The 12,169-nt window shown below is 45.2% G+C and overlaps 1 protein-coding gene and 1 long non-coding RNA gene across 11 annotated transcripts in view; one reads left to right on the plus strand and one right to left on the minus strand.

The window, feature by feature from the left end:
* The window catches only part of LOC310657925, a 66,657-nt gene extending 59,268 nt beyond the window's left edge, over positions 1-7,389 (minus strand). For 2 of the 3 annotated variants that reach the window (XR_014502002.1, XR_014502003.1), the window contains exon 1: positions 4,727-5,128. This is a non-coding gene — a long non-coding RNA (uncharacterized lncRNA). The other variant, XR_014502001.1, reaches the window with a different exon arrangement.
* TMEM266 (transmembrane protein 266) overlaps positions 1-12,169 on the plus strand; it is a 96,753-nt gene that overhangs the window by 27,236 nt on the left and 57,348 nt on the right. For 2 of the 8 annotated variants that reach the window (XM_083399029.1, XM_083399034.1), the window contains exon 2: positions 1,262-1,462. In XM_083399029.1, coding sequence (XP_083255155.1) covers positions 1,428-1,462 — 35 coding nt within the window. In that variant the 5' untranslated portion in view covers positions 1,262-1,427. Of the gene's footprint in view, positions 1-931; positions 1,463-12,169 lie in introns of those variants that run through there. The other 6 variants (XM_083399031.1, XM_083399035.1, XM_083399032.1 and 3 more) reach the window with 6 other exon arrangements.

The raw sequence follows: 12,169 nt of genomic DNA on the forward strand, positions 1-12,169 counted from the left end.
CCATTTGAAAAACTGGCTAGATAAAATATGGCCAGTGCATTAAAATGACACAAAAGAAGTCAAACCAGCAAGAGAGCATGTTCTCAGAATGAGTCCTTTTCATCTGTTGTTGGAATGAAAAGGTTGGAGATAACACCCACCCTTACAACTAATGTTCAACTGTTTGGGTTATCACTGTTACTTCATTTGGTTTGGTTCCAAGGCACCTCTCTTTACTGGTTTCCCAGCCCTCCCCCCTGTGTGTGTTGTATCTAATTATCCTAGTGTAGTTTCTAATGGATGGCATCAGGTGGTTGAGTGTGTGGTCACATCTGATGAAATTGGTTGGTTTTCTTCTCATTTGCTTTCAACCTTTTATTGTTTAGATAACCCCTCCCCACCTAAAAAGAAATGCAATGATAAGACATTGCTGAAATGTCTGAACTATATGACAACATAAGCTTTAATCTGAGCTTTTTTGTTTTATTTTTTAAAAATGGTTTCCCAGCTCTATTTTCTCCTATACCTTCTAGATTAATCCTGGGATGTATTTTTCCTAGTTCTGTTCGGATATGAATGGTATCTATAACATGGGCTCTGTAATGGAAGACATCTAAGCACCCTTTTGCCACTTCAGGGGTATCACTGTGAAATGCTTTTCTCCCTTCTGGCAAGAAGTGTCTCTCACTGACAGCTGCCTAGTAGTGGGTCTGTGCCCGAAGGTGGGTGTTGAAGGGTTTGGAGGCTGCTGGATCTGGATGCTCTGCTCTCCAACAGCTTATCCAGGAGCCGAGAACTTAAGAGCTGGGGAGCAATGCTTGAAGAGATGTTAGGGTTGGTTGGGATGTGAGGGTTAGGTCTCTGTGGACAGCATGGAGAGAGCGCTTTCTTGCGGAGGAGGCAAGGCTTCTGGAATGGATGAGAACAGTTGCATGGGTCATGGCTCATACTTTCCCACTTTTAAAACCTACCCCTCCCTTCTCTCTTAGTCTAAATCTTCCAACTGTGAGAGCTTTATCTGGAAATTCTTTTAAAATTAAATATTGAAATACCAGTATTTGGGGACAGAATTGGTCAAGAAGCGCTGCAAAACGTTATTTTCTCCAGGGTGAAAAGTACACGTGGCTGTGCTGGAACTTGACGTCAACTTTTCTATCCAGGTTTTAGGGAGACTAAATAAGACTGAAATACTTGCTGTACTCCCCTAACTTGCAGGGGCACTTTTCCTTGAAAAGATGCACAATGTCTGCTTTCCTAATGACATTTTCTGCTGTGCTTCCAGATGTGAATGGAGCTTTGTTTATCTCTGGAAATCTACTCATCTCTTAAATGAAAAGGGCAGCACAACTTCGCAGCGGCACAATGGGCTTCAAAAGTGTTCCACTTTAGTTCAATAGATGGTGGATGTATCCTATGACTAATGGAATCTTTCTGCAGCATTAGGTGAGATGCCTGAAGCCAAGGTCACCACTATGGTGCAAAGGTATGGTAATCTATGCGTCTTAATGGAGTTGGGTCTACTGGGGCCAGTAATAGTGGGCTTCATTTAAAATAATAATAATCTTGGGTCATTTTCTGGAATTCTGGTTCACTCTTCTGGTATCTGAAGCACCCTTTGGACTGTGCTAGCCAAGTTTGCAAATCACACTAAATCATTGTTAATTGCTTAAAGCAGGGATGTCCAGAGACTGTGATCTACTCCCACTATAAAAACCCTGACAGTGATCTACCCATTGGATTGACCAAAGTCGTTGAGCTTTTCTGGGAGAGGAAGATCAAAAGTTGTTGATCTAATTTGGGGGAGGCTTCAGCAAAGTTGTTGAGGCCGCCCCCCCCCCCCCCGCTAGTATGCAGGGGAAGCAAACTACAGTCTCTGGCATTGTGTTGTATCTGAACCCAGGGACGTGGTTTGTTTGTTTCTTCTTGGGTTACAGACTGCAGCTTCTTGGGGGGGGGGGACCTTTGGCTACCAATCTTGGTTTGCTGGGAGTGAAACCCCCGGTTTGGATGTACTGTAATGCTAAGCCTAGGAATCATTGTTTGTTTGCTCCCAGCAGGAGCAAAGCAGTGTTCTGCCATGTGTGGTAAGCCATGCGACCTCCAGATGCATGCCTTGTGACTTTTGTGGCAGAGTCACGGAAAAGAGATAAAAGGAATCGAGTTTCCACTTCTTTGGCACTCTCAGAATGGTGTGAATTTGCTATCCTAACTGCAAATTTCAGATCTGAATTTGAACGGGTCTTGATGCGTCATGCTTGGCAAAGTCGTCCTCTTAAGGATCAATCTTGGATGCCTTGAAAGGTCTTAAGACTGTCATTGTCTCTGAGTGGGGGGGGGGGTGTTTATATTTAAATTTCAGGAATTTACACACATTCCCTCCCAATATTTATCCCAGCATGGTTTGTCAAGCAGGGATTGTAGCTCAGTGGTGCATCATGTGCTTGGCACACAATTCTAGGTTCAATCCCTGTATCTCCCAGTTTCAAAAGGACCAGGTAGTTGATGATGGGGCAGATTTTTGTCCAGCTCTGCAAAGAGCTACTGCTAGTCATAGAAGACAATAATAGTGTAGTCTGACCTGATGGAAGAGAGCTTTCCGGGTCTCTAGGGATTTCATTTCCTTGACAAGTGTGAGCTGGAAATCTCAAGGCAGTGACTGTGACTGTGGTTGTTCTTCCTGCCCAATATGACCAAGCACTGCAGGACTGGGAGGGAACGACTCTATGAGCCGGAGCGCCATGGAAAGTGGTCTTATCTAAAGCCACTTCATATGCTGCAGCACACCAAGTCCTTCTGTCTTCACTGCATATCAACTGCATCTCTTGTGTGACGATAGAAGGAATTTGGGGTGGCTGAAAATGCAGTTAACATTTTCTCCCTGAAGCGAGTTGCAGGCCCAGATGTCATGTTTGCCAGATTGTCCCCTCCCCGCTTCTCCAAACACAGATGCCTTTCCACCAACACATGGTGGAAACACAAGGATCCATCCTTGCTTTCATGTTTACTTAGTCATAGAATCATAGAATCGTAGAGTTGGAAGGGACCCCCAAGGCTCATCTAGTCCAACCCCCTGCAATGCAGGAATCTCAGCTAAAGCATCCAGGACAGGTGGCCACCCAACCTCTGCTTAAAAACCTCCAAGGAAGGAGAGCCCACCACCTCCTGAGGTCTGTATACTGCATTTCCAGAAGGAAGCTAAGTCTGTAAAATAATTAATCAGGAGCTACAATTTGACATTTCATCAATTTTGTGAGTGGAAAAGGCAGAGACCACATTTGAGAGGGTATTTCTTTCTCTTGAAATGGCTCGCATTTCGAAATGATCTTCCTTTGTCTTGTCACATGAAATTTTATACACACTTTCCAAGAGTATAAATAAAAGAGTATTAATAAATATCTGCTGGATCTCCAACTTGATGTCTTTATTCTCCCATTTAGATTAATTTTTCGGTACCTCCTGAGAAATTCTTTCTGTTTGACTTAGGATTGGGCTATGTTGGGTTTTCAACATTGCAATGTGTCACCAACCGAACATCAGTCGGTGAGCATGGGGTGAAACTGACTCAGCTCTCTCCACGGCAGCTGAGGCGCTTTCACCCCAGCGCCTTGCAGGTCTCCTGCCCCCAGCTGAGCGAGCCCCACATGATCAGCAGGGACCTGGGGCTCTTTTGCAAGACTCAGCCGGGCAGTGGGAGGGCTCCCCTCCCCCAGCTGAGCGAGCCCCGATGTCCCTGCCAGTCACACGCAAGTAGCAGGGACCCCATGAGGAGCCCTGGGCCCAGCGGCAGCAGCAGAGAGACCAGTGACCTAAATAGGGTGGTTTGGGGAAACTGGCCTGTGGACTCAGAGGTGTCCCACCCTGATTATAAGGAAACAACTCTCTTCTTCCTAACCCTTGGTAAAGCAGCGAAACTGTTTTTTTAGCTGAACCATCTTGTTGCTATGTTGCGGAAAGTAAAAAAGCAAGCTTCCAAGTTCTAGAAAACTAAAATCACAGAAATACGATTGTTTCAGGGAACCTGAATAAGTCCATGCATACAACCTGCTCTTTTCATAAATAGAACTATGTTCAGTGTTAGAAAAACTATCGGTAGTTAAAAGACCTCGGCCCAGAAGCTACAAAAAGTGCACCTCCCACTCTTCCCCCAGTTTTCACTGAATGCATTTCTACTGATGAGCACACAAGGGAGTGAGATGGTGTCGTCAAAATTCTTCTTGCACTCTGTAAGCAGCCAGATACAGATGAGCATTCCAGAACTTTTGTTACCCAAATGGTTCTGGCATTCCAAAGTTCTTTCCAAATAAAGACTACGGTGTTTGCATTTCGGCTGGACTGTGTGCCGTCACCTCTGCAGTTGCATCACAGAAAGGGCTACACTTTGCTGAATCATAATAACTGCCAGCCCAACTTCACAAGCTTGAGCCACAATCTTGACTTAAAGCAAAGCATGCTTTATATATTAAAGAGGGGAACCACAAGACTCCTGAGGACATCAGCTCTGATCAGTTTGGCCACAAAGCTTAGAAGATGTGCAGACAAGAAGCCTGTAGTAAAAATGTCTGGGTTGTATCCCATCTTGGCTCTCCCCACCCTCCTCCCTTTAAAAAACAAACGAAAACCCCACTTCACTGAGAAATGAAAGGATCCACGAAGCTCACATTTTACATGCTGCTGAAACAGGCAGACCTTTCAGTGTCCCTAGAAGTAAAATATGTATATATTAATGTCAGTATATTTTTGTACTCACACAGAAGTGTTGATTCTGCTCCTGTGTCCCTCCCAGGCGGAGATGGAGAATGCCAATCACGTGTTCAGGAGGTCAATGGAACATTCTCATCTGTATAAAGTGCTGACCAGGGCATGTGGTGAAGAGACCGCGCAGAAGAGAATGTTAGCTGCTTCGGTTCCTTTTCAGGCACATCCTCATGGTAGCTTTTGTCCCAGGGCCCTCCCCTTTCCATTGTCAGGGAGGGATCTGCGTTTCCCAGCCTTGCCTGTGCAACACCCCTCTGGAGTGCAAACAAAAGATAAGGGCAGAAAACCCACTTGCTCCTGATAGCTGAACCTCCGTTGACTTTCATTGTAGGTGCTGTATATCAAAAACATATGAATGGATCATCTCTCAACTCAGCAAGCAATTTGTAAATTACTTACTACTCTTACCGTGTTTTTGGCCCTGCAAGGGCTTTCTTTTTCTTCTTCTCCTTCTCCCTCTCTGCCTCTTCCTTCTTGGTTTTCCTTCTTTCCACAGTTCTCCCCTTTCTGTGTTGTCACTGTCTGTGCCCTTTCACCTGAGGGCACGTGGACTCTGCGCCTTCCCAGCCATCAGTGAGTTTTATATAGTTTGTAAAAGAACCTTTTAGAGTTGTTGTTCCTCCCTCTCTGTGCGGGTGGTGTGTTTGGGTGTGCATGTGCGGAATGACAATGCTCGTGCTTTACATCTATGAGCAGCTGCAGAGCATGGGAATAAATCTGGCATCATTTCTTTGTACTGCTCTGGTTTGAAGCACCTGTTGTCTCAGTCTAAACACTTTTATTTGGATAAGCATATTTCTCGTGCGTGTGTCTGTTTCTCTTAGGTGGCCAGTGTCAGCCAGACTTCACTGCTGCTAGGAGTCTCCACACACTTGCTTCACTTACCTAGTTTCTCTCTTTGGTGGATGGACTGTAGCTGAGTGAGCTGGGAATGTGAGGTCCCAGAGGCTCAAAGCAGAGCAAACTGGGCACCAGCGTTCAGGGGGATTTTTTTTTCTCCTTTTAAAAGTGTTACTTTAGCAGGCACACACTAGATTACACAAAGTGAACCCTGTACCTCATGAAGCAGAGGCACGGCTTTATCTGGGGGACACTTGCGCTGAAAAAACACACACCACCCAGTTCTTGGGGTTAACTGTAGTTCTCAGACTAAATGTTTGAGAACACACTAAAACTGTAAGGTGGGAAGTAATTTGGAGAACCTGAAATTTGAGCCTTATTGCCTTGGTTTCCAAATAGGTGGTTGATACTCTCAAATGATGAAAACAGTGACTTGGGCAATGGGAGGTGCAAGTAACAGGTATTTGAGATGTGATTTAATTAATTAAAAATGAGTAGTCTCATCAGAGAGTTCTTGTTTATCCCTACTGACCACTAAAATCTGTGGCTCTAATCACATTCCCACTGTCCTTTGGTCAACCTAGGCTTAGTTCACCAGAGGTCTTGTGAATGCTTCAACACACATCCAGTTCACAGGCCTGAAGTTTTGTGCACCTGTGGTCAAGTTATAAATTGCAGGTGCCAAGGTGTTCTGGTTAGATGTCATTGTTTACTCTCCTTCCCTTGCAAAAAGTAAGGGACCTATATGGCAGTGGCTGCTGAATTTTGAAGTCTTCTGCCTGTTAAAATGAAGGGGAAAAAATTCTTGCTTGGGTTTAGAAGGGGCTGCATCCATCATCATCATCATCATCATTCTGCCCATCTTACTGGGTTGCCCCAGCCACTCTGGGCGGCTTCCAGCAAATTAAAACACAGTAAGACAGCAAACAGGGATGCGGGTGGCACTGTGGTCTAAACCACTGAGCCTAGGGCTTGCCGATCGGAAGGTCAGCCGTTCGAATCCCCGCGACGGGGTGAGCTCCGGTTGCTCGGTCTCAGCTCCTGCCAACCTAAGCAGTTCAAAAACACGTCAAAGTGCAAGTAGATAAATAGGTACCACTGCAGCAGGAAGGAAAATGGCATTCTGGTTTCTGTCACGGTGTTCTGAAGCGGTTTCTGTGCACTGCTCTGGTTTCACCAGAAGCGGCTTAGTCATACTGGCCACATGACCTGGAAAAACTGTCTACGGAAGTGGATAAACGCCAGCGCCCTCAACCTTTTAAGCAAGATAAGCACCGCAACCCCAGAGCCGTTCGCGACTGGACTTAACTGTCAGGGTTCCTTTACCTTTACCTTTTTAAGACAGCAAACACTTAACAACTCAATACAGGGCTGCCTTCTAAAAGTCTAAAACTCAGATAGCTGTTTATTTCCTTGATGGGAGGGTGTTCCACAGGGCAGATGCGACTACCGAGAAGACTACCCTTTGCCTAATTCCCTGTAGTTTCACTTCTTGCATTGAGGGAACAGCCAGAAGGCCCTCAGAGCTGGATCTCAGTGTCCGGGCTGAACAATAGCCTTTGGTTGGTTTTCTGTTGCTCGTGTAGTTCTATAATTTTGGAGTTCTGTATTGATAGCTTTCTTTTATATCTTGTTCACTGCTTTGAGCACTTGAAAGGCAGTTGCTAAATATCTAAACAAGTTCAATCCAAGAGGCCGAGGAGGAGAGGAATTAATTTTAGATTTAAAAAAGGCTTCAGGGGAGTCATGCCTTTCTTCAACATTTTTTCTTAAAGGAACACAAGCACACACTGGATTTATTATTTTACTGCCAAATGTAAGGGAAAGATAACTATACATGCTGTAAATCAGACACATGGCGGACTCTATTTTCATAGAATCATAGAATCATAGAGTTGGAAGAGACCACAAGGGCCATCGAGTCCAACCCCCTGCCAAGCAGGAAACACCATCAGAGCACTCCTGACATATGGTTGTCAAGCCTCTGCTTAAAGACCTCCAAAGAAGGAGACTCCACCACACTCCTTGGCAGCAAATCCCACTGCCGAACAGCTCTTACTGTCAGGAAGTTCTTCCTAATGTTTAGGTGGAATCTTCTTTCTTGTAGTTTGGATCCATTGCTCCGTGTCCGCTTCTCTGGAGCAGCAGAAAACAACCTTTCTCCCTCCTCTATATAACTTCCTTTTATATATTTGAACATGGCTATCATATCACCCCTTAACCTCCTCTTCTCCAGGCTAAACATGCCCAGCTCCCTTAGCCGTTCCTCATAAGGCATCGTTTCCAGGCCTTTGACCATTTTGGTTGCCCTCCTCTGGACACGTTCCAGTTTGTCAGTGTCCTTCTTGAACTGTGGTGCCCAGAACTGGACACAGTACTCCAGGTGAGGTCTGACCAGAGCAGAATACAGTGGCACTATAACTTCCCTTGATCTAGATGCTATACTCCTATTGATGCAGCCCAGAATTGCATTGGCTTTTTCAGCTGCCGCGTCACACTGTTGGCTCATGTCAAGTTTGTGGTCAACCAAGACTCCTAGATCCTTTTCACATGTACTGCTCTCAAGCCAGGTGTCACCCATCTTGTATTTGTGCCTCTCATTTTTTTTGTCCAAGTGCAATACTTTACATTTCTCCCTGTTAAAATTCATCTTGTTTGTTTTGGCCCAGTTCTCTAATTTGTCAAGGTCGTTTTGAAGTGTGATCCTGTCCTCTGGAAGTTCCTTCTTCCCCAGATTAATATAGTTTATTGGTCTGCCTCAATTCAGCCTAGTTTGATCATGTTATTGTAGCTAGTTAGGTCCACCCAACTGAAAGGGTGTACTACTATTTTGCAGTTCCCTCCAGGCCTGTTAAGATTGATGGGGGGTAAAAATGGATTGGTTGAGAGCCAATACTGAAGCTCAGTCCAGACAATACAGCAGTCCTCTTGGATGGGTGGTTCATCTACCAGGTTAGTGGTGGTGACTGGGTTGAATGAGGTTGCACTCTCTGCAAAGGAGCAAGTTTGCATTCAGTGGAGGCACAGGCTGCCTGCGTGGCATGGAGGGCCTTCTTCCACCTTAGCCTTCTGTGCCAGTTGCAGCCCTGCCTCCGATTAGACTACTATAATGCATTCTATGTATGTCTAAATGGAGACCTTCTAATTTCCCCAGCCTTTGGAATCCTCTGCAAATTGCTTTGATGTTGCTTTATAGGTTGGTTGGTTGGTTGGTTGGCTGGCTGGCTGGCTGGCTGGCTGGTTGGTTTTAAATTCTGCTGGTTGTTTTTCTTATTGCTCTTTTTCCGTTGTGGTGGCTTATACTGTGATAGTTTAATGTTTTTTTACAAATCCAACTTGGCCATTTTTAACCTTCATTTCTGCTTCATGTCCATTTCCTTCCAGCACCAATGCAGCCCCCGCCCGCATGCCAGATTCCTTAGCCTACCACACTTGACCCCATTCCTGTGCCACCAAGGTAGCCCATGTGCCCTGACGATGTTGCTGGAGTTCAGTTTCCCTCCGCCTCAGTCAGCATGGCCAGTAGTTAGGGACCTGGGGAATTCTGGTCCAGAAGCCTTCCCTGAATCTGCATTTGCCTCTAAGCAGGTGGGGCTCCTCCCTTTCAGAGCAAACCTTTTTCTCCTACTGTCGCTAAGAAGCACGCCTCTGACACTTACCACCCTTCCATCACCCTCTTGAATGAAGGAATGAATTTACTTTATTACGGTCACAGACCAGCATAAGCAAAGCATCTAAATAAATAGCATAACAATATGACTCTAAGCGAATAAGTATTAAATAAATGGGAGCAAGAACCAAACATAGCTTAAAGCATATACATAGAATACTTAATTAAGCGTAAATAAAGGATGGATCAAAACTGATAAGAAAATTTTAAAAGACCAGTTAAAACAGCTCTATGGGGTGGGGCTTCAGAAGTGCAGATCTAACAATATGAGCCATATTGTAGCATAGACCATCCTTCAACGAATATCTATCATGGCAACGCAAAATCTGATGACTGAATATGTGACTTCTGGGCTTTTGTCCTGTAGTAACATGTTGTGTTGTTGTGTTGTTCTGAACGCCCAGGGAACTTATATAAGATGGGTTGGATAAACCTGGTTTGAATGTCCATGTAGTACTGGCAGTGAAGAGGGGCACGCTCCGTTGTCACCCTCTTGTCATCTGGGGACTCTTGTTTTGCTCAGCAGGGGTGGAGGGCAGACAAAGACAGCAGAGAGCTGTGCAATTAAGTAAGTGGCCCCTCCTGGGCCTTTGTTACTTCCTTTAGGTGTGAGAATCATTAAAATGGGAGTTTAAGGAGAGACTCATGCTTAGGGATGTTCACTGGTAGTAACCCAGAACTATTTTTTTCTGGATCAGAGATTGATATCTTTCCACTTTACCTATAAACAAGCCTGTCTGTCTATCTCTCTGTCTCTCGCCTCCCCATAAGAGAAAGATGGCTTGTAGCAGAGTGAGAAGTCCTGACTGCAGAAAGTTTTCCAATGTCACTGCAGATTTTGGCTAAGGCTCCTGGATGCTCTTTGTCCCGAAGTGGGACAGGCGCTTCCCACTTCTCACAGTTTTGCTGGAAGCAATCCTTCGGGAGAAAGATGATTAATGGCAAGCTCAGAGGAATCAGTCTGTGCCCTACATCATTCTGAGCAGGAGGAAGGAGTAAACTAGCCTTTGCTGAAGCAGGCAGAATCAAAGAATACCTGTAATCATTCCTCTCTGTGCCCCCTAGCAGCCGGCGAGCCTCATCGCCCTGTGAACTCTCACAACACACAGGGGTGAGTAAAAGAAGAAACAAAAAATTATCCCATAATCCCTGGCCATTGACCATCCTGACTGGGTCTGATGGGAATTGTAGTTCATAACAGCTGGAGGACACCAGATTCTGTAAGGGTGGTCTTAACAAGAAGAGTGCAGTATTTACCATAGATTCCGGCGCATAAGGTGACTTTTTAACCCCGGAAAAGAGGTTAAAAAGTCGGGGGTTGACTTATACGCCAGGTATGGGTGGCGCGGCGAGCGGCAGGCTCAGCTGCGCGCAGGGCTGCTTTCTCCTGGCGCGGAGCTGCCCCGCGGATTAGGCGACTGGGCTTATAAGACAAACCCCCAAATTGCAGCTGCTAATTTGGGGGGTCGCCTAATACGCCGGAATCTATGGTACTTAGCTAAAGTACAGATGACTTTTTGTTTTTGTTTTTTAAAAAACATGCTTTTAAAAAATGCCCCTGTTGAATTTCTAGTTTTCTAATCTTCTCTTCCTATGTAATCCAGGCACTGTTCTCTTCTCCACTGTAATCTAGGCACACAGATGGTTAAAAAAACAAAACACCTTGTGCTCTGATTGGCTCCTCCTTTTTCTAGTTTTCCAGTTTCTCCAAAAGAAGTACTGTATCTGGTTAAGGTTCTTGCATAATTTCTGCCCCTTGTGTGGAACATGAGAGCTATTAATATTATACAGATGACTGTCCCTGTTACTTAAATCAATAGAGGATTTTGATCACCTGCTTCAGAGAGGAATGTCTGCAGCCAAATTATAAAGGAAAAGTTGGGACGTTGGGGTACAAAGCATTCTTGTGGCTGCTTCCCTAAGGAAATAATCATGCCTTTTTATAGTCACTATTTCCTTTTCCCTCCTCTCCCCTTCCCTTGAAAAAATCTGCACAAAACACCCAGCAGTTGCTAAAAGAAACCTAAAAAGCTGCCCTGTGTTATTGGAGCCCAAACTGGAGTTGATGCTGAAGATTTATGATTGAGTCTTCTGGTATCTGTCTTTAAAGCATCTGATGGGGTGGGGTGCTGTTCCCTGTAGCGGATCCCCAATTTTAAATTTCAACTGCTTGATCTGCTATCGAGTGTGTGTGTGTGTGTGTGTGTGTGTGTGTGGCAGGGGGGAGAGAATTTGCCCCTGCTCCAGCGGGGTATGTATGTGTGTGTGTGTGTGTGTGTGTGATGTAAATCAGGTGTTAAAGAATCGCCCTCCTCCCGCAGCATCCCAGCCCCAGTCTATATTTCTCCCTCCATGGCTGCTTTTAGGACACTGGAAGATGCTTTCATGCATTTTCTCATATAATATCTAATTTCTCATATAATATCGAATTATAAATCTGTAACTACATCCCAGTGTGGGTCAAACTGGAAGAGAGGCTTTTGCCTGGATTCATGGGGGATCGCATCCCTCCCTCCTAGAGCCCCGTGTGCAGCTCTCCTCAGCTTTCTCATCGGTTCTGTTGCATGTAAAATAAGATATATTTTTGTATATGTAGATCACTGAACTGTTTTTGAGGACACGTAATGAATGTCCCCATGGGGGGTGTTGGTGGGGCTGAAGCCCTGGGGCTGCTGAGGCCAGGCCCCTTCCCCCTCCCTTTTGTAAGCTTTACATTTTTCTTTTTAGTTTGATTTCAGGGCAGGTGGGTGCCCTCAAAAGGGCAAAGCCCAGCTGCCCACCATCTTAATTTTCAAGCAGAGGCTTCAGTCTCATATCTTGGATAATATTTTGCCCTCCCCCATGAGTGGTGCTCTCTCTTTTGATGGCTGTGCAGAAAGAATTACTGTATATGTAGATAACCCTGTTTATATTCTCTGTGCTGCA

Source organism: Podarcis tiliguerta (genome assembly GCF_965153285.1).
Source record: "Podarcis tiliguerta genome assembly, chromosome: 9".
In the NCBI taxonomy this organism is placed as follows: domain Eukaryota; kingdom Metazoa; phylum Chordata; class Lepidosauria; order Squamata; family Lacertidae; genus Podarcis; species Podarcis tiliguerta.